Source organism: Sinocyclocheilus rhinocerous, unplaced genomic scaffold (genome assembly GCF_001515625.1).
Source record: "Sinocyclocheilus rhinocerous isolate Xijiao unplaced genomic scaffold, SAMN03320098_v1.1 scaffold470, whole genome shotgun sequence".
Lineage (NCBI taxonomy): Eukaryota > Metazoa > Chordata > Actinopteri > Cypriniformes > Cyprinidae > Sinocyclocheilus > Sinocyclocheilus rhinocerous.
In genome coordinates this window covers 864526-891337 of record NW_015637537.1, presented here as the reverse complement: position 1 = coordinate 891337, position 26812 = coordinate 864526, and the positions used below count along the sequence as shown (strand labels likewise).

Here is a 26812-nt window from a genome sequence, read left to right as displayed (position 1 = left end):
TCTGATGAACAGTGCGTGAACATTTGTTTCGTTGTTACTGCGGATCTGCTTTCGGTTTCGCTCAGCCTGCAGTGTCTTCGTTAACAGCTGTCTTCGGAGAAAGCTCTTCCAGAAGAGGATTTTGGGGTTAATTACGAGGACATCGCTGGATCAACATGCTTGAGGACTGTTTTAAGATATAATCACTCCGTCCTTGCTGGTAAACACATTTTATTATAAAATATACAATAACGAATATTAAAAACTATTGCTGTGCATGTGAGGTTTATAATTTCACCGTGTCTTCTTCAGTTTCTTAGGAATATTTGAACGTTTTCAACGTTAGATAAGTAAAAGGAGATAGGAGTAGGAATACATCACTAGCCCGGTCTGTCTGATCCAGTTAATATATATATATAACAAGGAATATATTGTTGAAAACGCATATTTATGTTAAACGTCAGGCTAAAAACACATCATATTGATGTACAAAACGTACATCAGCCTTTTGACTAACTTAACTTTCACGGGTCTTTAGCAACACCGCTTTCACGCGCACGTTTGATGGGTAACCGTCTGATGAACAGTGCGTGAACATTTGTTTCGTTGTTACTGCGGATCTGCTTTCGGTTTCGCTCAGCCTGCAGTGTCTTCGTTAACAGCTGTCTTCGGAGAAAGCTCTTCCAGAAGAGGATTTTGGGGTTAATTACGAGGACATCGCTGGATCAACATGCTTGAGGACTGTTTTAAGATATAATCACTCCGTCCTTGCTGGTAAACACATTTTATTATAAAATATACAATAACGAATATTAAAAACTATTGCTGTGCATGTGAGGTTTATAATTTCACCGTGTCTTCTTCAGTTTCTTAGGAATATTTGAACGTTTTCAACGTTAGATAAGTAAAAGGAGATAGGAGTAGGAATACATCACTAGCCCGGTCTGTCTGATCCAGTTAATACATATATATATATATATATATACATAAAGATATCACGTCTCTATGACAGCCAGTCTCTATAAACAGCAAGAGAGAGTCAATGGGGAGTGGCCCGCTTTTTTTAACCAATCAGAATCGCGCCTCCCCTGTCCATCATTTTGCGCTTTCGCTATTATTCACATGGGATTGGCTAACATGTCATAGGGGGCGGGATTTTGTAGTGAGGTGGTGTGGTTGTGATGCTAGAAAAACGACTGAAATATATTTTATATTAGATATTAGTATATTTTATTATACTGTACTGTATATATACTATACTACATATTATTATTATACTATATTTGATGTTTTACGTGTTCAGGCTTGTTGAATGGTTGAATGTAAAATTCAGTCACGTGATTACGGGTCTAGTAGTACAGAGAGGCGTGGATTGGAGCCGAATGCGGCCGCTGCTGTCAGTGACATTGAAAGTGCTCTTCGCTGAGGCTGTGACTCGGATAGCTGTCTGTCTGGTCCTGTTAAATCTGAGCTCAAGACACCAAAGGTGCTGCTGGTGTTTGTCTCGGGATATTTCACTCGCTTAGACTCGTTTAACCCGGCGGAGGAGAGGACGCCTGGCTGCTGTCAGTGACATTGGTCTCGTGGAAGTCGTGACTCTGATATCAGTGTGTGTTATGGGTGATAAAACGATGATTACATTTGATCAAGACTCTGCTTTGAGTTTACCGCGATCAGTGTATGTGATCGGTCACTGAAAAGGCAAATGCTGGGCAGCTGATAGGGCTTATTGATCTTCTCTATTTTATACAAGCTCCCACACACATTGTCAGGTAAGACTGTGTTGTTTTATCAGTAACCTGTCTTTTTTTATTTCTGTTTAAACAGTTGTTTTCTGCTGAAACGTGTGTGTGTACAGGTTTATATACCCTGGTGGGGACCTAAACCTGAATACACACAGACTCATGGGGACTCGTGTCATGGTGGGGACCTAAATTGAGGTACAAAAGCTTATAAATCATACAGAATGAGTTTTTTTGAGAAAGTAAAAATGCAGAAAGTTTCATGTTTAGGTGTAGGGTTATAGGGTACAGTATAAAAACCGTTATGCCTATGGAGAGTCCCTACAAGGATAGCTGACCAGACTTGTGTGTGTGTGTGTGTTCAAAACATTTAGATAATGTTCAGCTAAGCATATCTCCCAATCAGATCATCATTACCAGCAATATATCCAAAGTATGTTGTATAATTAATAGACATTGTGTGAACGTTTGAGAATTGTGCGCTTGTAAGAATGCTTGCGTAATATTAAAGGGAGTGTATGGGAGTGTCTCCTCTGCTTATCAAGAGCCTGATAAAGGACATACTTGTGTGGCATGCAAAGATCTTTAGTATACAGACAGCACCTGTAGCTGTGGTGGTTTGGCAGACACTGTTGTTACCATGGTGCAGTTTTTTATGGTGCAATTATTTATAGAGAACACCCTTTGTTGACTTTGGTGGCTTAGTTGTAATTCAGGCAAATGCTTTTATATGCACTTGCATGAAGTTACAAATAGTGTGTTGCTGCATCACATTCTATGTTATCTATCTATTTTACAAACTTTCTTCCCTATAATTCTAGTATAATTATTATGCATGTCAGTACAGTCATTTAATTTGCACTTTTTTGTTTTCTTAACACAGTTTTTGGTTTGATTCTTTTGTTCTTTTTTGAGCATTTTTCAGTTTTTCTTTTTTAATAAATCTGCAAAGATGTCAACAATTCTGTGTTTTTCTGTCAATATGGGGTTTTGTGTGTACATTAATGAAGAAAAAAAATTAACTTAAATGATTTTAGCAAATGGCTGCAATATAACAAAGAGTGAAAAATTTAAGGGGGTCTGAATACTTTCCGTACCCACTGTATATATATATTCAGAAGCAATAGAAACAACCTGGTAATATCTTGGGCTGCACAGGCAGAATGCTGTTTTCTACACACAGCTGACGAGGTCCAGATTATTGGCATATGGCAGAGGGTTTCGCTGATGGTAAGTTATCAGGTTAAGTCAACCTCTGATGTCTGGTTACCTTATTTTAAGTGCAGACAGACATCTGGACGCATTATTGATGTTGCATTTGTCCTTTTAGTCTGTGCAGTGAAGGTGACTTTCCAGAGCGCATGAACGCTTGATCTTGCACGTACCAACTGCAGCTCCAGACTCTTTAATATGATAGCACTCAGATGTTCAGAAGAACCCTGACATTACCAGCGCTGAATGTTAATAGTGTACTGTACGGCTGAGGTTATGCTCATGAACTGATGGCCAAATTTGGCTTGGTTTGAAGAAGTGATGTGGGTCTCATTTTTTTTTTTTTTATTGAATTGAATTGAATTTTTTGAATACATGAAGGCCTGAATCAAGTGAGGTTTTCTTGTAGACTTGTTTTCTTGTTTTTATTGAATCTTTACAGGAATATTGTCACAATTTCTAGTCCTGTGTCATTTTCTTGATCTTCTTCTTCTTCTTGATCTCAAATATGCAAACAAATAGTTTGAAATTTGCTGAAATCTCACTAATGGATTTTGAATCGTTTAAAACATTCCAAATGATCCTGAATTAAGTTTTACTGTGAGGCTGTTTAAGCTCCTTCTGCATCCACGAATAAAGAGAGAATTAGATTAGTGACCGACTGATATATAACCAATGCAGGTATATCAAACAAATATTCCGCATTTTTGAATTATCGGCATTGATCGATACGTTTTCTGTAGTCAGAGTCAGAAGCCAGACTTTTATTTTGACAATGCCGAGAACAGGTGCACAAAACTTTAAATCACTGATTTTAAAGTTTGTGGTGCCATATATCCATTTTCCAACCATGTCATAATATATTCAAATATATGTAAAGTTAGCAGTAAATATTTATTTGAGAACAGATGATTCCCATTGCACACAAAATTATCGGAGTGCACTGTGGGTTAGTGGCTACATCCTTTTAGCTCATGTTTTAACAACTTCTTTATTTGTGAAAAATACCCTTAATAGGATTGATAACAGAACCAAGAAGTGAATTTACACTTATTCAATTCATTTTTTAAAATTGGTTTTCAAATTGTTTCTTTATACCTATAAGCTTTATTGTAGAGATAGTCATGCATGTATTATTTAATATCTTTAAACAGTGTAATATCCATATCGGTTATTAATAATATATTCTTAAAGGTGTCAGTTCAGTGTCCTCAAGCAGAACTGACAGACTAAAGTGTGATTGTCCATTCAAGGCGGGTGTTAATGAATGGTCAGATAGGGAAATGGTTTAAATTGATTGTTCGTAACTATCAAATGAATTGCAATAATGTCAAAGTTCAGTAAGGGAAGGCAATTCCCTTTTGGCTAACACACAAACTCTTCTAGAAACTGTAGTAAGCACATTTTGATGTGTTGTTGACACTCGGCTCTTTTGGGCGACACAGCATTTCCCATCAACACATGGGACTTAACAATAGCTCAGCCTCAGAGCAATCCAGTTAGACAACAACGTAGCTGAATGTTTTTTTTATTTTTCTTTCTTCATAGCAGTTCTTAGGGTGTGTTGTGTTTGTGTTTAAGACAGAGGGTTTGCAAGTGTTTGTATTGTGTATTTCATTTGCAGAACAGGTCTTGTAAATGTCTTCTCCCTTTGTTTCATCTCTTTACAAGATTAAACAGCTAGAATTTGTGAACTTTAAATCCTGCAGCTCCTAACAAGGAAATCTGTTACTTTACTTGGGGCTTTAATGTCATTGTTGATTTGATGCAAGTTGAAACTGAATGCAGCAGCACATGATTAGAGATGAGTTGTCCTTAAATGCTGTCATTTAGATTTTGAAATGCACATGATTCATTTTCTTTACTTAATGTTGAGCAATATAAATTGTTTTGATTGCCGTCCTGATGTCTTAGAGAGCAGGGTGATATGAAGCTGATATATATGATATTGCACTGTTGTAGTAAATAACATGCTTAAAATGTGCTGCAATGAAATTTATATTTATTTTACATATTTACTAAATTAGAAGCAATTAAAAAATAAATCACTATAAATAATTTGAACTGAAGAGATATTCAAACACTAGCTGAATGCCGATGGTATGTGAGAAAGTTTAGTAAACTAATGAAGACTGGGAAGACACTAATGAAGAATGAGAACACAATCGTAGCCATTTTGCAAAGTGTTAAAACCACTCTGATCAACCTAGCAACACCTTGGTAACTACTCAAAACTGCTTTGTGGTTGTGATTTTTTTTTTGTTGACTTATCTCCATCTTTATTTTCTAGTGAGATGTCTCTGGTTTTCCCGCGACCCAATACCAGTGTGATCGGCAAGAAGGACAAGCGACTCATGGCTGAGGTGAACGCCTCCCCGCTCAAACACTTCGTCACCGCCAAGAAGAAGATCAACGGCATCTTTGAACAGCTGGGTGCCTACATCAAAGAGAGTTCAGCCTTTCTAGAAGGTGTCTGCTTTCATTACTCCTGGCCATTCGTTTGTTCCACTCCTTGTTTTAGGAGCTCAAAGCACACTGCTGCATGCTGTTCATCCATCAAGCTGATAAGAGAAACCTGGTTGATTGTGAATAGCATAGCTCAGATAGCAAAGACAGGTTACGTAATAGACGGGGAGACGGCTGAAGGCTCAGGGAAAAGCATGGCTTAGTCAGCGTATCGTGTGTCAGGCTTTTTTCTATGAACATCTCAGGTTTTCTTTAGGCAAGGTCTTACAAATTTACTCTGGCAGCTCATAAGCTCATAACATTTTACTTAAAGGATTTTGGTCTCATGTTAGGTTTAATTGAGGTCAGTCACATTTTAGCAAAAATTGCCAAAGCTTACTGAGTTTACACTGAAAACCAGGTCTGTCTCTAACCCTGAGATATTTAATTTAAGCATTTGTACTTCAATGCTGAATGATACCTCAAATTGTTGAGGAGAGGTTTATAATTACTTTTCTTAGTGATTTAACATTGAGTTATTACTTCACAGGCAATAAAACTGTAAAATATACCATATTTACATTTAAATATTTACATTGAGAAAGGAACTGGAGACATATTGAGAGACCAGGGGCTGGAATCACAAAAATCCTCTAAAGCGTCTTTCTTAAGATAAATTCTAAGAAGTTATTAAGAATGTTCCAAATTGCAGTTTTTGACAAATCCTTTAGATAGATGCACTGATACTAAATTTCTCAGCCGATAACCAGTTATTCAGAATGATATCTGCCGATACAGATAACCGATAGTTTAGTTTTCTTAAGGAAAAAACTCCCCCAACTAATGTTGTAAACTATAAAATAAATGCATTAAGTGATACAGTTGTACTGTATCTTTCAGCATACCTTCTGATGTTCATTTGTGTTTATTTTGTGCTATAACTTGTATTAAAGCGGAAGAGACCAGTGTTGCTGCTTGAACTGAAGCTGCTACAGCGATCTGTCATGCAAAACGGGCACGGCATTTATTGTTTGTATTTTGTGATAAAATGTACAGGATCTGAAAGGAGGAAATCATTTGAAAAACGATTATTGGGAGGTGCGTTACAATTTTAGACAAGTTGGAGGTTATTCTAACTTTAAGAGGTTGCATAAATATAAAATAGCAGTTGAGAAGAAGTTTACTCTCAACTTGAATGTTGGCTCTTTTGATTTGGACCACTAACCAGCCTCCTAGCATTCACCCAAAACACCTTAGCAACTGAGTAGCAATGCCCTGATGACCACAAAGATTGATGTAATCATGGTAGTGGCATTTAATTTTGAATATCAAGGCATTATGATGTTGCAAATGTTGGTGAAGTACTTAAATCAAGTGTAGTTGAACTGGTCTCTTTTGTTGACAGAAACCTACAGCAATGAGGAACTGGATCCTGTCACTACAGAGGAGCAGGTGGCGGAGGTGCGAGGATACCTGTCCAAAGTGGCAGGGATCGGGGAGGTCCTGTCCCGCAGACACATGAAGGTGGTCTTCTTTGGCAGGTACAGTGCATACGTATTGTCTTTCACAGCACCAACGCAAAGTTTGTTCATTGTCTTAAATGTTTATGTGAATGCTAGGCGTTCAGTCGCTTGCCATAAATTTGAAGTATAATTTGTGATTTAGTCACACCATTTGTGTTAACAGGACAAGTAACGGGAAGAGCTCCGTCATTAACGCCATGCTCTGGGACAAAGTGCTGCCGTCTGGAATCGGACACACCACCAACTGCTTCCTACGAGTGGAAGGCACCGATGGCAATGAGGCTTTCCTGCTCACCGAGGGATCGGATGAAAGAAAGAGTGTTAAAGTAAATGCTCACTACCTGCTTAATTGTCATAAAGGCATTCCTAAGTGATCTTGGATGCCTCTTTCTTTTGTGTGTTTGGGTGTGTCTGACATGTTGAGTCAGATAAGGTCCATGCTGTGGGATTGGGAATGGAAATCGACCTCTTGTGTAACTCGGTGCATCTCTCTATAGCAACCATAAATGAGCTTTGCACACCGTAGGTGCTAAAGAGGGTGTGTAATCTCTTTAGTCTGACATGAGAGGAGACTGTGGCCGTGTGTTGTAAGGTTGGCTGCTGTTTTCCAAAACCTTGTGAGCTTTCTATAAGGCAGCGTGTCAAGGCATCATATGTACACTTCTGATTTGAAGGCTGGTCATAAATTCTAAGGCAGCATCTAGGGCTGGGTATCGAGTTCGATACTTTTTAGGCACTGACCAAATTGCCTTGATACTATCAAGTATCGAAAAATGTCTTGTTGTTCGGTACCAAATTTCAGAGGTATTGATGTTTGTGTGAACCCACTCAGTACCAATCAAAATGTTGGAGTTTTTGTTTAAAATATGTAAACAATGTTGAGATTTTTAGCTGTATCGCCCAGCCCTACTTGACAACATGCTAACGTTAAACTCTCTAAAGCAGTGGTCCCCAAACCTGTCCTGGAGGACCCCCTGCCCTGCACCTTTTGTATGTCTTCCTTATCCAACACACCTGATTCCACTCATCAGCTCGTTAGTAGAGACTGCTAGAAGTAAATTGGGTTTGTCTGATTAGGGAGACATACAAAATGTGCAGGGCAGGGGGTCCTCCAGGACAGGTTTGGGAACCACTGCTCTAAAGCAATTCATAAAAGCAAGTTAAATCTCTTGTTCAGAGCGCTGTATGGGTTTAGCTTACTAGGTTTTGGAACAGAGCTCCTTGCACTATGTATATAACAGTTCAGTAATGGAAATTAGAACAGTGTGTGTGAAGAATGTGCATTAGAAACAAGGTTTACACTTTAAAATAGATTTTTTCTATGCGCATCAATTCTGAATGCAGTTTCAATGCTAATTTTCAGTTACTGTGCTGTCACACTCTTTTAATGATATTAGTAAAAAAAAATAAAAATATATATATAATAAAATATTGTTACTCTACAAATTAAATATTAAAACAAATATTTAAAATAATATTATGAAATATTTTAAAGCAATATTAGTAAATGTTGTTCAAACATTGTTCCATGTACATAATTCATAAACATGTAGATGGCCCACTATCAGCAAATACTGATACTGTCATTGATATATTGTGCATACTTTTTTGTTCTTACAGTGTGTTCAAATTGGAAAATAACGAGCAGATAATGTCAGTGATAAGTAATAAGGCAAAAAGTTATGTTGTCTATTTGCCGGTGCTAAATGAACCTCTCTGGATCTTGCCTGACTGTACATGTGCTCCCATCTATAATTACACCTACATGAGTCAGGGGCTTTTTCCTACCAGCCGTCACAAGGTCACACGTTTTTGTCATTTAGGACTTGTCTCATGACCTTTCCTCTGCATTGATATATTACAGGGCTGAGGAAACATGTACATGCACACTTAAGAGCACTTTGTCTGCTGTAGAGGAATGCTGGGAATGAACATATGTACTTACCAGTTTTTCTAGAGGTGTGCATAAAAAGACATAACAGTTTTATTTATTTTAATTCTTGCATCTAGACATTTAAGAACTGAGATTAATGAAAAAAGCTTGACCTATAGATGATTGTTATTATTCATTAGAAACGTTGGCTGTTCTTTTCAGCTCTAGATCTCACCATGAGAAACATTCTGTCTCAGTGATTGTAGATCACTGTTTTTGTATTTATTTATTATTTGGTAAGTATCCTGAGAATGCCAGGTGTCCTGTTGTGACTGACGTCTGGGATTTGTCTGCAGTTCTATCTGGCTTCTGATGACTTGCATACACACAGAACAATGGTCAGCAGCTAAATATAGCCTACAGACGGTGTGAACAGAGCAGCTGGCTGATAGACACTTGTGAACAAGTGTGCACTCATCAGGATGTGGGACGCAGCCGTTCTCTTAATGCTTTTCCCAGGATCTCTCTCTTTCTGAAAGAGGCCATTAACGTCCACCCTGACTCCATGATGACATAAGCAAATGCACTCCATTCCTAAGAGTGGGCCAAAGGTCATACGGTTTCCTCCGCCAAGTCTTGTAGGTTTATTACTGATCCTTTACTCTCTGGTGTGTGCTTGCAATCGTGGATATTTAGGTTTCCAGCAGTTCACTTTTTTTAGATGGAAAATCTCACACCTACAGGTTTGCAAATTTGTAAGATTTGTAACAACTCAAATACAAGCATTGATAGGCTAGAATAGTACCTTTAAAACTAGAGGTGGTTTGTACATGAGCTCTGTTTTTATCTCCTAATCTCTTTCCATGTAAACTGAGTTCGTCTACTGCTGCGTACATCAGATAATAATTTGTTTTAACAGTTTTAATTTCATGAAGCAGGTTAGATACGTTTCGTCAGGGGTTCCCAAACTTTTTTTTGTCAGCCGAAGCCCTTAGACAAAATATTTTCAAGTTAATATTTCAATAATTTAACTACACTTTCACATGCACTTTCACATAATCACGGTTCTCTGATGGCAGTTAATGGTCACATTGCATGCAAGTAAACAAAAAAAAACATTTTTGTTGTTTTTAGTATTTTTGCAATGAAAACAATCAAAATAAAGCTATTTTTTATTTTTTTTTAAATTTTACAGTTATTTATATATAGGGCTGCACGACAGTCAAAAATGATACGTTGTTTTTAGTATTTTTGCAATGAAAACAATCAAAATAAAGCTATTTTTTATTTTTTTTTAATTTTACAGTTATTTATATATAGGGCTGCACGACAGTCAAAAATGATAGTGTTGTGAATTATTTGTCTTGTATTGCAATTTGAACTACAATATGACTTTGTAGTTGTGACACAGATTCACATTACATTCACACTAGTAATAATAATAATAACAATAGTTATTAATATTATTACTGTTATTATTTCTAACTCTTAATTATAAAAAGAAAAATCATGTTTTCTATAAGACTCCTTTGATTTCAGGTAATCTACTTTTAAAATAGTCCGGTTAAAAGTACTTGGTAATGCTAATGTTTGTGTGCGTATTGGCAGACGGTGAACCAGTTGGCCCATGCCTTACATCAGGATGAGGATTTGGACGCAGGCAGTCTGGTGTGTGTCATGTGGCCTAAAGCGAAGTGTGCGCTGCTGCGTGATGACCTGGTGCTTGTGGACAGGTAAACACACACTCGTGCTGTGAGGCCGGAGACATGTTGACTGCACTATTAGGAAATATTCACTCTCCTTTAACACTGCATTCAACACACTGTCTGTTTTGATTTACAGATCTATAAATTCTGTGCACATTAATTTGTTTGCATGCATTTTTTGTTTATTTGTATTTATTAATTTTAAAGCATGTCAACATATTCTGTTACACCAAATACACAAAATAATGATCTTTAAAAAAGCATCATATGACCCCTTTAAGATGACATAAGGATACCAGTGCAATAGCATTATAAACTTACTGCATTAAATGACCAATTTACTGCATAAGAAGTCATATTAGGAATATTTTATTTTTGGAAACTTATAAAATCTTCCTTTTTAAGCCCTGGCATCGATGTCACAACAGAGTTGGACAGCTGGATCGACAACTTCTGCCTTGATGCTGACGTTTTTGTGCTGGTGGCGAATTCAGAGTCCACTTTAATGCAAACAGTGAGTTTAATATGAACTTCAGTTTGTGAAAAAGGGCTGATGGACTGTGGGAACAGAAGCTTTATGCAGTTTTTGGTATATATTACAGCATTATGGGCACTCATTTCTTTAAAGTTAAAGAATTTTGATGATCTTTTATTTTTGAGGTTTCACTCATTTTAGAGTGCACAGTTGTCATGTGACCTCACTTGTGTCAGCTTATTAAAACACGTCTCCCCTCTGCTCTCTTAAAGGAAAAGTCATTCTTTCACAAAGTGAACGAGCGCCTCTCCAGCCCCAATATCTTCATCCTGAACAACCGCTGGGACGCCTCCGCCAACGAGCCCGAGTACATGGAAGAGGTGTGACATACATGACACAACAAACAACACATACTATGAGTCTCACCACCCTGAGATGCATTTTAAATCATTAACATCCCTGGTAGTTAAACCGAATACTGTAAGCACGTTTCTTTATTTTACACAAAATTCAGGATGAGGTGAAACTTTAAGAATTGTTTTTGTCTGATTTACAAATAAAGTCAAGTAAACAAATTGGAGTAACACTTTAGTAAAGGGACCAATTCTCACTATTAACTAGTTTTTTTTTCTTTATTAGCATGCATATTACTAGCATATTGGCCATTTATTATTACTTATAAATCACATACAAATGCCTTATTCTGCATGAGCATAGTTTAGATCCCTTTCTCCTGCCTCATACCTGAACTTAACAACTACCTTACTAAATATAAGCAGCAATTAGGAGTTTGAGGCAAAAGTAGTTAGTTAATGTTGAGTATTGGTTCCTTAATTAAAGTGTGACCAAATTAGATCTTTTAGTGACCTTTTTGAAACCAAGGTGCATGATGCATGGTGTTGTTGCACTGTTATAATGTAACGTGTGTTTGTCAGGTGAGACGGCAGCACATGGACCGCTGCACTAGTTTTTTAGTGGATGAGCTGCGGGTGGTGGATCGCGCTCAGGCCAGCGACCGGATCTTCTTCGTCTCTGCTAAAGAAGCTCTTCAGGCGCGTGTCCAGAAAGCCCAGGGAATGCCTGAAGCAGGTAGATACATTTACATCAGGGGTTCACAAACTTTTTCTTGTCAGCTGAACCCCTTAGACGTAAAATATTTACTTAAGTATGTAACTTAATATTTCTATATGTTAACAACACATACTCATGTTCATGGGTTTCTGATTATGGTGACATGCAAGTAAACAGATAAAATGTATTTTATTTTAATTGTTTTTATTTTAAAATGATCATTTGCCAGGCCAATAAAATGTTACAGTATTGCAATTATTTTGTCATATAATAATAAACATTTCACTTTGTAACTGGACTTTTAAATGGACCCAGACCTCTTTGTAGTTGTTTTGTGCCAGTCCACATTACATTCACACTGATGTTTTTAGGAACCCAATTAATTTTTTATAATAATAATAGTTATTGTTATTATTCTAATATTAACAATATAATAATATTACTATTTTTAGTTTTAAGTTTAACATTCAAAATTCTGAATAATTTATAATAAATAATTATTCTCGGTATTTTGAAGTGCTCACGATAACGTGCATATTCATTATCGTGATATATCTCATTACCGAATACCGGCACATGCACTGCGTGTTTCAGAGTGAAGCGCAGCACTGTGCTCATGTGAGCATCTCATGATCCGGTGTTTTCAGCATCTCAGAGTGGCTCTGTTTACAGTAAACGCAGTGAACTTCATCTTTGCATGTACTGAATTGAACATGCATTTGGGAATGCAATGTACACTAGAATCACTTTACTTCCACATTCACATAATTTTCAACATTTTCGTGGACAAAAGTTTGCAGCATTCCTCCAATGTTCCACCATAATGAAAGCTTGAATTTGAAACGTGAATAGCATTTGAAAAGGTTTTGAAAAGTACTTATTACCACATATTCATTTTTTAGTTTACAATACAATTGTAACTTACAACTTATATATATATATATATATATATATATATATATATATATATATAAAACAATGTTGTAAGTTACAATTGTATTGTAAACTAAAAAATGAATATGTGGTAATAAGTACTTTTCAAAACCTTTTCAAATGCTATTCACGTTTCAAATTCAAGCTTTCATTATGGTGGAACATTGGAGGAATGCTGCAAACTTTTGTCCACGAAAATGTTGAAAATTATGTGAATGTGGAAGTAAAGTGATTCTAGTGTACATTGCATTCCCAAATGCATGTTCAATTCAGTACATGCAAAGATGAAGTTCACTGCGTTTACTGTAAACAGAGCCACTCTGAGATGCTGAAAACACCGGATCATGAGATGCTCACATGAGCACAGTGCTGCGCTTCACTCTGAAACACGCAGTGCATGTGCCGGTATTCGGTAATGAGATATATCACGATAATGAATATGCACGTTATCGTGAGCACTTCAAAATACCGAGAATAATTATTTATTATAAATTATTCAGAATTTTGAATGCATTTTAAGAATACTTTTCCCATCAACTGGTCACAATGCACAAAACTGCTGTATGCTGCGTTAAAGACGCGTGCGCACTCTGATGTAAACAAGCACGGGTGAGAAGCGCATGGCGGAGCGCGTGAGAGACGCTGTGAATGAAAGCACATTCACTCTCTGACAGCAGATGGCACTGTGTAAAATTTTTAACTTTATAAATTTTTTGTCTATTGTTTTATTGTATTTAAATGTTCAGTTGTTTTTGTTATTAGAAAAAAGTTATTAAACCGGTTATACTGTATTATGACAACACTTTTTTGCAACTAAATTTCAATATCGTGAAAATAACCGTATACTGTGATAAAAGCATTAGCAATTAATCGCAACATGAACATTTGATACTAGCATATCCCTAAGTGCAACAGACTGTGGGCTTAATTAAATGGCAGCATTTGATTTGATAATTGTACTTATATGTAAGTTATATCGCAATTTCAGTTTTTTTCTTATTATTTTTGTTTACTGATTTTAATATTACAATATATTTAATTATTAGTTTTTCATTAACTCACAAACACTCTGCAGTTCCCTCACAAAACCATTTCGGAAACCCCGCATTACAGCATCATCTTAAGTTAAATATTCTTTCATATGGTTATGCGAACATTGTGAAATGTAGTTTATGTTAAACATCAAACTCTTATTTTTCCTCTTTTCCCTGACATGACCCCTGTAAAGAGGTTGTTTTTGGATTTCAGGTGGTGCTCTGGCTGAAGGTTTTCAAGCGAGAATGTTTGAGTTTCAGAATTTTGAAAGACGGTTTGAGGTGAGTGTTGTGGGGTTTGAGACTGTCATTGGTTTAAATTAGGGCTGGGCAAGTTAATGCGTTATTATCACGTTAACGCATTAATTAACGCCGACAATTGTTTTATCGCGCATTAACGCAGTTTTTATTATTATTATTTTGAAAGTCCGTTGCTCACTGGCTCTGAATACAAATACAGACAAACCATGGGTCACAGGAGGGGTGGGATGTTGATCAGTACTGGTTTGGGATGGACGTCATCATGTGTGTCAACCAACTGAGCATTTGGGGTGGGCCTAGCACCGTGTCTACACCGGACGCGAGCGGCGTGGTGCGGCGCAACAAAATACTATAGAACCCATTATAATCAGTGATGCTGTCTACACTGGATGCGGCGAGACACGACAAATCATACGTGCCGTCATTCATTGCGATCCTATACAATGGATGCGACAGTTGCATGATAAATCCCCGACAGTAAACTGCTGCCTCATTCTATCTATGACGGACTTGTAGACAGACTTTAGCTGTTGCGGCGCGACAACTGTCGCATCCGTTGTATAGGATCACAATGAATGACGGCACGTATGATTTGTAGTGCCGGCCGCGCCGCATCCAGTGTAGACAGTGTATAATCAGCATCACTGATTATAATGGGTTCTATAGTATTTAGTTGCGCCGCACCACTTGCGTCCGGTGTAGACATGGTGTCAATACGCATCATCACAAGAATACACGAGTTATATGAAAAGGAGATTTTAATTTGATTACATTAATGTTTAAGTTGAGATTTTCAATAAATATTTTAACTGCTATTATGTAAAGGGAATACTGCTGTAAAAAGCACCTTATTTGTTTAAAGTGTTTGCAAACCAAATGTTATTGCACTTTTGTTCATACAGCAGTACTTTTAAAATAAAAGTGCGCAATACAGTACTTTTGAATTCATTATTGAATTTTGCACATAATGCGATTAATTGCGATTAATTGCAGAAAAATCATGCGATTAATCACGATAAAATTTTTTTTATTTAATCGTTGCCCAGCATAGTTTAAATGCGTCGGTGTGTGTGTCTGACTCTCATATACGTGTGTTCTTATAGGAGTGCATCTCGCAGTCAGCAGTGAAGACTAAGTTCGAGCAGCACACGATGAGGGCCAAGCAGATTTCTGAAGCTCTGCGTCTGATAATGGACTCTGTGCACATTGCAGCTCAAGAGCAGAGGTGAGCACAAAGACACCTGCTTTTCTTAGCGGTAATCCATCACACTGAACACTGATCCACTGGTGATCCACCTGACTGTGCTGTTACAGTCTGAGGAGGAGATAGAAATAGTCAAATGTTGGAATTAGGGATAATAACTTCGACGTATTTGCTAGCAATATAAAATTAACAGTGTAATTGTGCATGGTTTTCTGGATCTTAAAAACATCCTGTTAGACTGGTTTTGTGATCCTTTCTTGTCTCGCAGTCCACAACTATCAGATTGTTAAGACAAATATATTTCAATAGCAACTAATTTAAAATTTAGTAGCAAAAACAATGTTTGAGTTAAGTTCAGTTCATTTTTCATTTGAGATATCTTGTTTCAAATCAACTGGGTGAATTATTTAAATCAAAGGAAATTCTATGTGTATATAATCATATAGATTTTTATGACTATATACTGATATATTTGTGCATACAAATAAGTAAAATATTTTGTATTAAAAGCACTGCTGTTCAAAAGTTGGAATTATTTATTTATTTTTCACCAAGGATGCATTTGTTTGATCGAAATACAGTTAAACAGTAATTACTGTATTACATTATTAATAATAATTAGTAGTAGTATTACAATTTGAATTCATTGTGTTATTTTTTAATATATATGAAAAAAAAAAACTGTGGCAAAGCTGAATTTTCAGCAGCCATTACTCCAGTCTTCAGTGTCACATTCCTCAGCCATATTTGTAAACTGCAGAATATTTTAGTCCATTAGTCCAAATATTTAATCCATTGTGTTTTCAGTATGTATAAGGATGCCCAACATGCCTGCACAAAACCAAGCGATCTTCAAAATCGTGTTCAGCTTCTTCTTGCATCACACATGGTTAGGACACAGTGATTAGGAATCATATTAAGCTAACAGTCTTAGATCAGCTTTATTAAAAATAATCTGGATTTTTATATTTGACGGATAGCCGACTGTGCATAGACTGAAGTGAATATTTCGATTGATGATTTTTGTGTTGTTCAGGATTCATTGTTTAGAGATGAAAGAGGAGAGGGAGGACAGGCTGGAGTTCATTGATAAACAGTTGGATCTGCTCACTCTGGACTGCAAGAGCAAAATCAAGAAGATCACAGAGGAGGTGGAGAAACAGGTGAGGCTCACTTGTCGTTTTCAGTATAATATACGTAAAAATACTTTGGACTTTAGTCCAGTTTCGCAAAAATCAGGTTGGTGCCATTTTAGCTGGACTAAAGCACATACATGACATTTTGAAAGAAGAATTGTTATTTTAGTTTGACTGAAATTTAACAGTTTATGTAAACATTCATAATGTCACACTTTCTTTTTGGGGACATCATATGAAGCCGCTGAGTCTACTGTTGTATATTAAAGAGATGTCCTTTCTCTAGTTGTTTATGGATGTGTTTTTCTTTTACAAGTTTAAAGATGGTAATTTCCTTTTGAAATTGGTAGAAATGCTAATACAGTTTTTAAGACTACTGGATAAAGATAAAATTTTTCTCTCTTGGTCTTTTTTTATATTTTTTGTTAGGTCTTTTATCTTTTGTTTTAGCTCTTTTAAGTTTTAAATGTGAACGCAAATGAATAATGTCACACTTTTAAGGCATTACTTCATGGTAATGGGTATTCTAGAAAACCTGATTATTGAAACAAGTAGGGATTTTAAGTCTTTAGCGACTTTAATTTTCAATTTAAGTTCCAAACACTCTAAAACTCTGTCTTATGAGTGTGTTTCCATGTTTCATCCTGTTCGTCTGCATGTATAGGTGTCTAACGCTATGGCAGAGGAGATCCGGAGACTGGCTGTGCTCGTGGACGACTTCCACTTGGACTTTCATCCTTCACAAGTGGTGCTCAAAGTGTACAAGAACGTGAGTTGGACTTGAATTGGTCTTCCTCCAATCACCCGCCCATGTCTTCTCCTCTTTATTTTTATAATCTTTCATCAACTGTTGTTTAATGTTTAGTGGCAACATGCAACTCTCCACAAGGAATGTCCCCAGCTGCCCACTAACATCACGTGATCTCATCTATGCCCTTGCCCTTTATCTGGTTAACTTTCAGTTTTACACAGGGCTGTATCAAGAATAAACCAAATATCTTTTAGTTATATATATATATAACAATAAATGTTTCTTGAACAGCATGTCAATGTATAGGTGTCTAACGCTATGGCAGAGGAGATCCGGAGACTGGCTGTGCTCGTGGACGACTTCCACTTGGACTTTCATCCTTCACAAGTGGTGCTCAAAGTGTACAAGAACGTGAGTTGGACTTGAATTGGTCTTCCTCCAATCACCCGCCCATGTCTTCTCCTCTTTATTTTTATAATCTTTCATCAACTGTTGTTTAATGTTTAGTGGCAACATGCAACTCTCCACAAGGAATGTCCCCAGCTGCCCACTAACATCACGTGATCTCATCTATGCCCTTGCCCTTTATCTGGTTAACTTTCAGTTTTACACAGGGCTGTATCAAGAATAAACCAAATATCTTTTAGTTATATATATATATAACAATAAATGTTTCTTGAACAGCATGTCAGCATATTAGAATGATTTCTGAAGGATGATGTGACACTGAAGACTGAACTAATGATGCTGAAAATGTAGCTTTGATCACAGAAATAAATTACATTTTTAAATATATTCAAATAGAAAGCAGTTATTTTAAATAGTAAAAATATTTCACAATATTACTGCATTTGCTGTATTTTGGATCAAATAAATGCAGGCTTGGTGAGCAGAAGAGAATTCTTTAAAAACATTAAAAATCTTACTGAATCTTACTGTTCAAAAACGTTTGACTGGTAGTGTGTATATGTATATATTTAAATGCATTAAATTCATTTAACAGCATTTAATCATAGGTTAATGTGTAATCTTTGGAAGCGGTAATAGATGAAAAAGAAATATCTTTTGTGTCATGTTATAATGAGGATTGAATGATTGATTTCAGGAGCTGCACAAGCATATAGAGGACGGTCTCGGCAGGAATATGTCTGAGAGGTGCTCCAGTGCGATAACTGCAGCGCTGCAAACCACACAGACTGAAATGATAGGTCAGTATCTCTCTCATACGGTGAGTTTTCATACAGCTCACACCAGTAAGAGCAGCAGCTTAAAGAGACGCTTCTGATCGTTCCAGAGGGCCTGAAGCCCCTGCTGCCCATCGGGATTCGAGAGCAGGTGGATAAGATGGTGCCCAGACAGTGCTTCGCCCTCAGCTACGACCTCAACTGTGACAAACTCTGCAGCGACTTTCAGGAAGACATCGGCTTCCACTTCTCCCTGGGCTGGACCATGCTGGTCAACCGCTTCCTGGGTCCCAAAAACACACGCCGCGCTCTCATGGGCTACAATGACCAGGTAGCGCATGTCAGTTGAGGACTTTTATTTACAAGGCCAAGGTCCTGCAGAGTTTAGCTCTAACTTAGAAGATTCTGAAGACCTTGATTACCTTGTTTCAGGTGAGTGTGATTGGGTTTGGAGCTAAACTCTGCAGGACACTGGCCCTCCAGAAGCAGGATGGGACACCCCTGATCTAAAGCAACTTTAGGGCTCTATGAAATCTGATTGAGTTTTTCTCAGTTTTAAATTTTTCTGGATTCCGTTTTAATGGCTAAATTTAATTTTAGTAAATAAAAAAAGCATGTCTAATAAATTGAAATTATGTAAATAAACAATTGAACAACTATTTATTAAAGATTTTCATTAAAATTTAATAATTTTAAATGTATTATTTATTATTTAAATATAATATTTTAATAATCAACCATTTATTACAGCATTTTTAGGGGCTACTAAAATTAAGTTTTCTTTGATCTTGAATTTGGTTTTATTTTCCTTTTCTGTTTTCTGTATTGTAATTTTTCTGGATTCTGTTTTAATGGTCTGTTAAATTTTATTAATGAAAAGGCATGGCTAATTTATTGAATTCATACATTTTTAAACATTTAATAATGTATTACGATTTTTCCAATAATATGGCACTATGAGATTTACTTTTTTTCAGAAATTGTGTAAATTTGCATTTAATACAAAACATTAAGCATAAAACATTAACAATTGAATTAACCTTTTAAAATGTTATCAAAATTCATTTTATTTTTTGCCGAACATAGTGCTATACACAGGCCATTAAAACATGGAAGAAAAAAATATAATCAATAAACAAATATGAATTAGTATTGATTCTAGAATTTAAAAAAAATCTACATCATGAAAAAAAACACGCAATAGTAAAAAGTAAAACGATTTTCCCCACTCATATATATTTCTGTCACACTTGAAGTTCAAGAAAGTCCTCATATATTGAGACTATAGTGGTCACGTGTGTAGTAGCTGACACTGTGACACTTACTCACACAGACACTAGTCCATGTCTCCATTTGAATAAGTGTACAGCCCTGCTTGCAGAATTTGCCAGATTCTGTGACGCTCCACTTTATACTGTAAATGTAATTTTTATGACTGGATTCCATGATTTCGTCCACGTTTTCCACATTGTGGAGATGATAGGGCCCTGCGTCCTGTGTTGGGTCCTGACTGATCAAGTGCGTGTTTTGTGTTGTCAGGTTCCCAGGCCTCTGGCCATCACTCCGGTCAGCACCAGTATGCCTCCTTTCCCTCAAGGATCCATGACCCAGGAAGAGCTTATGGTTTCCATGGTAACAGGATTGGCATCACTAACCTCTCGGACATCAATGGGCATTATAGTCGTTGGCGGAGTGGTAAGAACATAGCATATACTGTATCTCTATTAATGCACCAAAATGCATGTTTTCCACACCTGTCTTCATTTACTCACCATCATGTCATCTCCTGATCTAATGACTTCAGTCTTCATAACTGTGGGAATATCAACCGGATGTAAGCAGTGTGATTGTGTTTGTGTCTCAGATCTGGAAGGCAGTGGGCTGGAGGCTCATTGCTCTGTCTGTGGGTCTCTATGGGCTGCTGTATGTGTATGAGAGACTCACCTGGACCACAAGGGCCAAAGAGAGAGCTTTTAAAAGACAGTTTGTGGACTACGCCAGCGAGAAGCTACAGCTCATAGTCAGCTACACGGGATCCAACTGCAGCCATCAGGTTCAGCAGTAAGTCTGAGTCTCTCTCTGCCTGTGCTTGAACTGTAGCAAAGTCAGGCCGAATCCTACATGATCCAGTCTGTTTTATACGTTGTGTATCTCAAGTTGTCAAATCAAGGTCTTTCTCTTTGTTTGGTGCCGTCAAACGGTTTTCAGGAACAACACTAAAGCTGAATATTCCCATTTTATTATGCTTTCATCTTGTAAATTATCGTTTAAAAGATTGGGATCGAAGAATTTTTTTTATTTTTATAAATTTTAAAAAAAGTTTTACTTTTCTATTTTAATATATGTAAACATGTAATTTATTACTGTGATGCAAAGCTGAATTTTCAGCATCATTACTCCAGTCTTCAGTGTCACATGATCCTTCAGAATTCAGTATAATATGCTGATTTACTGCTCAATTGTAGGGTTGTGACGGTGAGGAAATTTTCCCACCGGTTAACCGACTTGTGACAACACCGATAATCACGGTATCACCGTGTATCTTTTCCTCGCTTTCCTTCACTTTTAAATAGCGCCGTGCGCATTTTACTTTCACTTTCAAATTAGTGCCAATTCGCCGTCAACTGCTTGAATTCAGTTCAAGCAACAACATCAAACACACTTAGCCTATATATTAATCATAGGGCTTTTATTAACAAACAAATAAAAATACACCATGCTATATACCGAATATAAAATAACAAATAACTTGCACAAAGTTTAAATAGGTAGCCTATACAAAACTGAAAATCAGTAGCCTAAACACTGGAACCAAATAAAACAGAGAACGTTTATTAGCAAAACGTATAAGAAAGCTTGGAGGCACGGCATCGCCTACACCTTGATGTAAAATAAAATATATACATTACACAAAGTTTAAATAAAAAAAAAAATCAGCAAACACTGTGGAACAAAACAAATAAGAAACGAATGTTTAAAAACACCTTTCAAAATCACCTTAGATAAACGGCAGACGTCAACAGGCTTTTCAAAATCCAAAATATTTTTAAAACGGGCGCTTTTGCTTTTTGTTTTGAAACTCTTCCGCCAAACTCTTCACTGTCTCACCTCGCTCTTCTTGTCAGTCAGCTCGACTCACTCTCCTTGCGTTCAGTTTTAACTGTAGTGTCTGTTCTCTAACTCAGTTAAATGATTTTTATTACTATGAAAAAATCAAAACGACGGTGGGGGGTGGTGCAAGCAGCAAGCCTCCTCAATTGACTTCATATTTTTGTGGAAACCCATTGTGATACATTTTTACATGATTCTTGGCAACACTTCACAATAAGCTTCCTTAGTTGACATTAATTAATGCATTAATGTGAACTAACATTGAGTAAATACATCGTTATCGTATTTAATAATCCTTACAACTTTACAAAGTACAACCGTTCACTGTTAGTTCATGTTAGCCTCAGGTCCATTAATTAATATTAACAGATACAACTTGGGATAATGTATTAAAAATGTTTTAGTAAATGTTGCAGTTATTATGAACTGAGATTAATAAATGATTTGAATCATTAGTTCATGTTAACTAATGTAGTTAAACTAATGTTAACAAATGAAACCTTAAACACTGTAAAGTGTTACTGGATTCTTGGATGAACAGAAGTTCAAAAGAACAGCATTTATTTGAGATAGAACACTTTTGTAGCATCGTAGAAGTCTTTACTGTTACTTTTGGTCAGTTTAATGTGTTTTTTGGATAAAAGTACTAATTTCTTTTGAAAAAACAAAAACGGCCCCAAACTTTTGAATGGTAGTGTATATCCATCAAACAAACAAATCACATCATGTAAGCTAGTTTCACATCATACGAAGCCTCTTAATCCAGTATAATCCAGAGTGTAGGTCGTTTGATAGAACTAGAGTTAATCTGGACTTTAATGCAAATGTTGTTGTCATTCAGACTTTATATGAGCACTGTGACCTGAACACCACTACTGCTCTCTAGTGGAGAAAGGAAATATATGACGTGTATGTTATGAGAGATTTGATTTCTGTAGTTGTGTTTTTCAAACATTGTTGAATCCAGCCCTGCTTCCTTCTAAATCACTGTTTGTTTGTCTCAGGGAGCTGGCTGGCACCTTCTCTCAGCTCTGTCAGCAGGTGGACGTGACCAGACAGCAGCTGGAGGACGAAATTCGGGATTTGAACAGCAAGATCGACCAGTTGGACGGCCTGCAGAGTAAAGCCAAGCTGCTCAGGTGAGAGTCTGTGATATCACATCATCATATGACTGGAGAGATCATGTTTGATTGTGCATTTGCTGTTTAGTTGCAGTCCGTTTATATGTTGTCTTGTTCAGGAATAGTACACGAAATGTGACCCTGAACCACAAAACCAGTCATAAGGGTAAATTTTTCAAAATTGAGATGAATATATCATCTGACAGCTGAATAAATAAGCTTTCCATTGATGTATGGTTTGTTAGGATAGGACAATATTTGGCCGAGATACAACTATTTGAAGATCTGGAATCTGAGGGTGCAAAAAAATCAAAATATTGAGAAAATCGCCTTTAAAGTTGTCCAAATGAAGTTCTTAGCAATGCATATTACTAATCAAAAATTAAGTTTTTATATATTTACAGTAGGACATTTACAAAATATCTTCATGGAACAAGATCGTTACTTAATATCCTAATGATTTTTGGCATCAAATAAAAATCGATAATTTTGACCCATACAATGTATTTTTGGCTGTTGCTACAAATATACCCCAGCGACTTAAGACTGGTTTTGTGCTTCAGGGTCACATATATACACTACAGTTTAAAGCTTTGGGTCAGTAAAAGCTTTTAGCTTTCAGATAGGATGCATTAAATTGTTCAAAAGTGATACTAAAGACATTTATAATGTCACAAATATTTCTATTCAAATAAATGCTGTTCTTTTGAAGTTTATATTTATCAAAGAAATCCTGAAAATCTGTAGTAATGATGCTGAAAATTCAGCTTTGTTATCAAAGGAATAAATTACATTTTAAAATATATTAAATGAAGTTGAATTAAGTTTTTACTCTGTTTTTGAATAAATGAATACAGCTTTGGTGAACATAAAAGACTTCTTACAAACCCCACATTTTTAAAATGTAAATGGACTAAAAATGTAGGATTTCGTTCTTTCTTGCAATCAGATCCGTTTCAACTAAACAGAAATAAAAGAATGCAAAAAAGACATGTTTTAACAACTGTATCTAAACATTTTTATTTACAAACGCACCAGTATATACATACTAATAAATATCAATATTTACTTGCATCTATGTTTTGAAAATTTTAGACATGCTGCAAATAAATCATTGAACTGATTTGCAGAAATTCGTCTTAATTTTTTTTTTGCCTCTGTGGTTCAAATGAGAGACGCTATTTAGATATCTCGCAAGTTAGCAGGGGTAAAACTAGTTCACTGGCCTTTGAAAATAAAAAAGCACATTAAAATAATTGCATTATATTCACAGTGTTTGTTCATTTTATTTTGTTAACTGAAAGTTGACAAATATTAAAAATGCTAACTACATGTTTTACGGTTGCTACAGGAATAAAGCTGGCTGGCTGGACAGTGAACTCAACATGTTTACCCAGCAGTACCTTCAACAGGGTCGATAGAGATCCGTCTGAACACTACGAGCTTTTAATATCTACTGCACTTAGCCATGCTTTCAGCCATTTATTTGAGCTCACCAAATATTGCTCATCACGTATTGCTTTTTTTTTTTTCTATCAGTATTTTGTTTTTGTTTTTTTTGCATTTGAGACTACAGTGTCGTGCCACTTTGAAGAGAGCTTTCTTTTGTTTTGTACACCTTGTTTCTTTTGTATTTAATAATGATTTATTCTTGAGTTAAGAGGTCATGTCAAGTGCTTGGCCTCTGTTATATAGATTCCCGTAGAGATTTGTTAGTATGCCACAGCAAGTTGCAAAAAGTGAGATGCCTTATAAATAGGCTTTGACGGCGTGCTGTTGATCTGGCAACATTAAAAATCTTACCGTTTTGAATTAAACCAGCAATATTTTTTAGTGCCTCTTCAGTTTTTTGTCCCCCATTCCTGCACTGTTTTACTGCTAATCATTTGTTTAGTTTCCACATGGGACAAATGAACATTAATATAATATTATTTATGTATGAATTGGATAGGAAAACCAGATTTATGTAAACCTGGATGCCAGTTATGCATATAATTGCATGGTACATGTATTCCAATGCTGTCATCCACATCTGAAATGTAATCGGACTGTAAATGTGTGTGATGCATTACTAACCTGATCTAGTGTATGCTAACCTGTTTCGTTTGGATTATGACGTGTGCCAAGTGTTGAAGAACGTCATCGGGAGAAGCGCTTGTGATGTGCACTTTATATTTTGCTGCTTTTTTGCATTTGTTTCCAGAAGATCCATTAGAAAGAGAAAGGTACAGTGACCTGTCAGCAGTGATGTATATAGATGAGCATGCAGACCGTTGTAATTTATTGTCATTCACTATTACTGTTAGATTAAATAATAAAGTGACACTGTTGAAAAATGAATGATAGCTTGATTTGTCTCTGTAAAGGCGAAGCTAAATGTCAGTTTTTCTTTCTTACAAAGCATGAGTTGCCGTTTCATTCTTTTAATAGACACATGCACACATCAAAAAAAAAAAAAGTCCTTGCAATTTTTGTTTACTTGGGGCAAATATATCTTCACTTTCCTTTAAAAAAACCCCCGACCCAACATTTTTTAATGAATGGCAATGATGCCCATTAATAGTTGAAGTCAAGGATCCCACAGTACTGGATATATAAGGGATATAATATAAAATATATAAATATAATTGAGTAATTTGAGATTACTGAGTTTTTAGTTTTTTCACCCCTAGTGGATTTGCTATTGGCTGTTGATGCATATTATGAAATTAAGATCCATGATCATGCATTATGATAATGGTACAATTACTTCACTTTCTGACAGGCACACTACATTTTAATGTACTACTTAATTAAAGGAAACTAATTAAAGGTCCTTTAACTTGGACATTAATATGCCAAGGCTGAAAGTTTCAGTTTGTTCTTTTAATTAATCAAACTATTTTGGAGACTTCGGCAATTTAAACACATTTTGGAGGGAGAAAAAAAAAGTTTAGACTGAATATTTGGGGTACTCAAAGTGTGTCTGTTGGGCAGAGATAATGTAGTTCCTTTGACAAGTATAAAGAACAATTTTTACACACTTTATTAGTTTTTAAACGTGTTAGACACAGAAGTGTAATTGGTGAGGAAAGCCAAAGTTTGGAGCTGCTGTCCATCCAATAAGACCCGGAAGTAACGTCCAAAACAGCAGTTATAAGAGCATGTTCAAGCCCTAATTATTATCGGAGCCATTACATGAAAAACCTCCATTTATAACCCTGATGTTTCAGTTTTCAAACAGTAATTAAGGCTTTAATGAACAGAGCTCTGCTGCCCCCACCTCACATCCCTGAGCTCATTTGCATGTTAATTATCATTAGCGTCATGGCCGGAAAGAGCCCATAACAGCTAAATTAGCAGCTCAATCATGTTTTTGGCTACTCAGAGTGTCACTGAAGCACAACAGGCCATAATATTCAGTCCCTCTCAGTCTAAAACCATCGTGTGCTCTTTCCCACCTTAGTTTTAGTCTTTCTGAAAAGGACCAACTTTAAATTAGCGTAGCTCGAAAAGCTGCTTTTAACACCAGACCACTCAAAAGTGTGGGCTTTTACTGTGAACACTTTTTAAAAGCTCCATTTTAACGTCCGATTATTTTTTTCTTTCACAAATCGCAATAGTCTTTAGGCTACTACTACAACTAGGCTACTACTTCTGCTACTACTAAACTAAAAATAAAATATCCAAACGCATGTGAAAATGGCTATCTAATAACAGAGTTTGCTGAAGCGTGTGTATGTCACGTAAAGAGTTGAGTGGGGTCTAGCGGTGAATTTGCTCATGTTAATGACTCTGAACTGTTTTACCAAAAGAGGGCGACACAGCATCACATTTCACATTGGAAGAGCTCAACGTTTTACGAATCAGGTACATGTGCAATGCTAATATGCTTATTAAAAGTGTACTGAGTAAATCTTTAAAAATGGGGTCATTTGTTTGTTGTAGATCACAGTAGACGATTGATTTCAATACAGTTATGTGCAATACCTTTCAAGTTTAGACCTACACTAGGCCTACTGTTGTTATAATTTTTTAATTGTGTAAATATGGTCATAGATAAGAATCTACC

General features: G+C 36.3%; 1 protein-coding gene across 5 annotated transcripts; it reads left to right on the top strand.

The window, feature by feature from the left end:
• LOC107748965 (mitofusin-2-like) lies at positions 1-25101 on the top strand. 5 transcript variants are annotated; one of them, XM_016563998.1, is made up of 18 exons: positions 1-199; positions 5224-5402; positions 6784-6919; positions 7065-7227; positions 10383-10507; positions 10886-10994; positions 11228-11335; positions 11891-12044; positions 14208-14275; positions 15358-15479; positions 16495-16621; positions 17259-17363; positions 18451-18553; positions 18640-18860; positions 20069-20224; positions 20394-20590; positions 22645-22779; positions 24113-25101. In XM_016563998.1, the coding sequence occupies exons 2-18, from the start codon at positions 5228-5230 to the stop codon at positions 24180-24182; spliced, it is 2274 nt and encodes a 757-aa protein (XP_016419484.1). In that variant the 5' UTR covers positions 1-199; positions 5224-5227; the 3' UTR covers positions 24183-25101. The 5 variants fall into 5 exon arrangements, with proteins under 5 accessions (XP_016419484.1, XP_016419483.1, XP_016419486.1 ...); XM_016563997.1 differs by lacking the exon at positions 1-199 and adding an exon at positions 410-753; XM_016564000.1 differs by lacking the exon at positions 1-199 and adding an exon at positions 1364-1588.
• The last annotated feature ends 1711 nt before the right edge of the window (positions 25102-26812 follow it).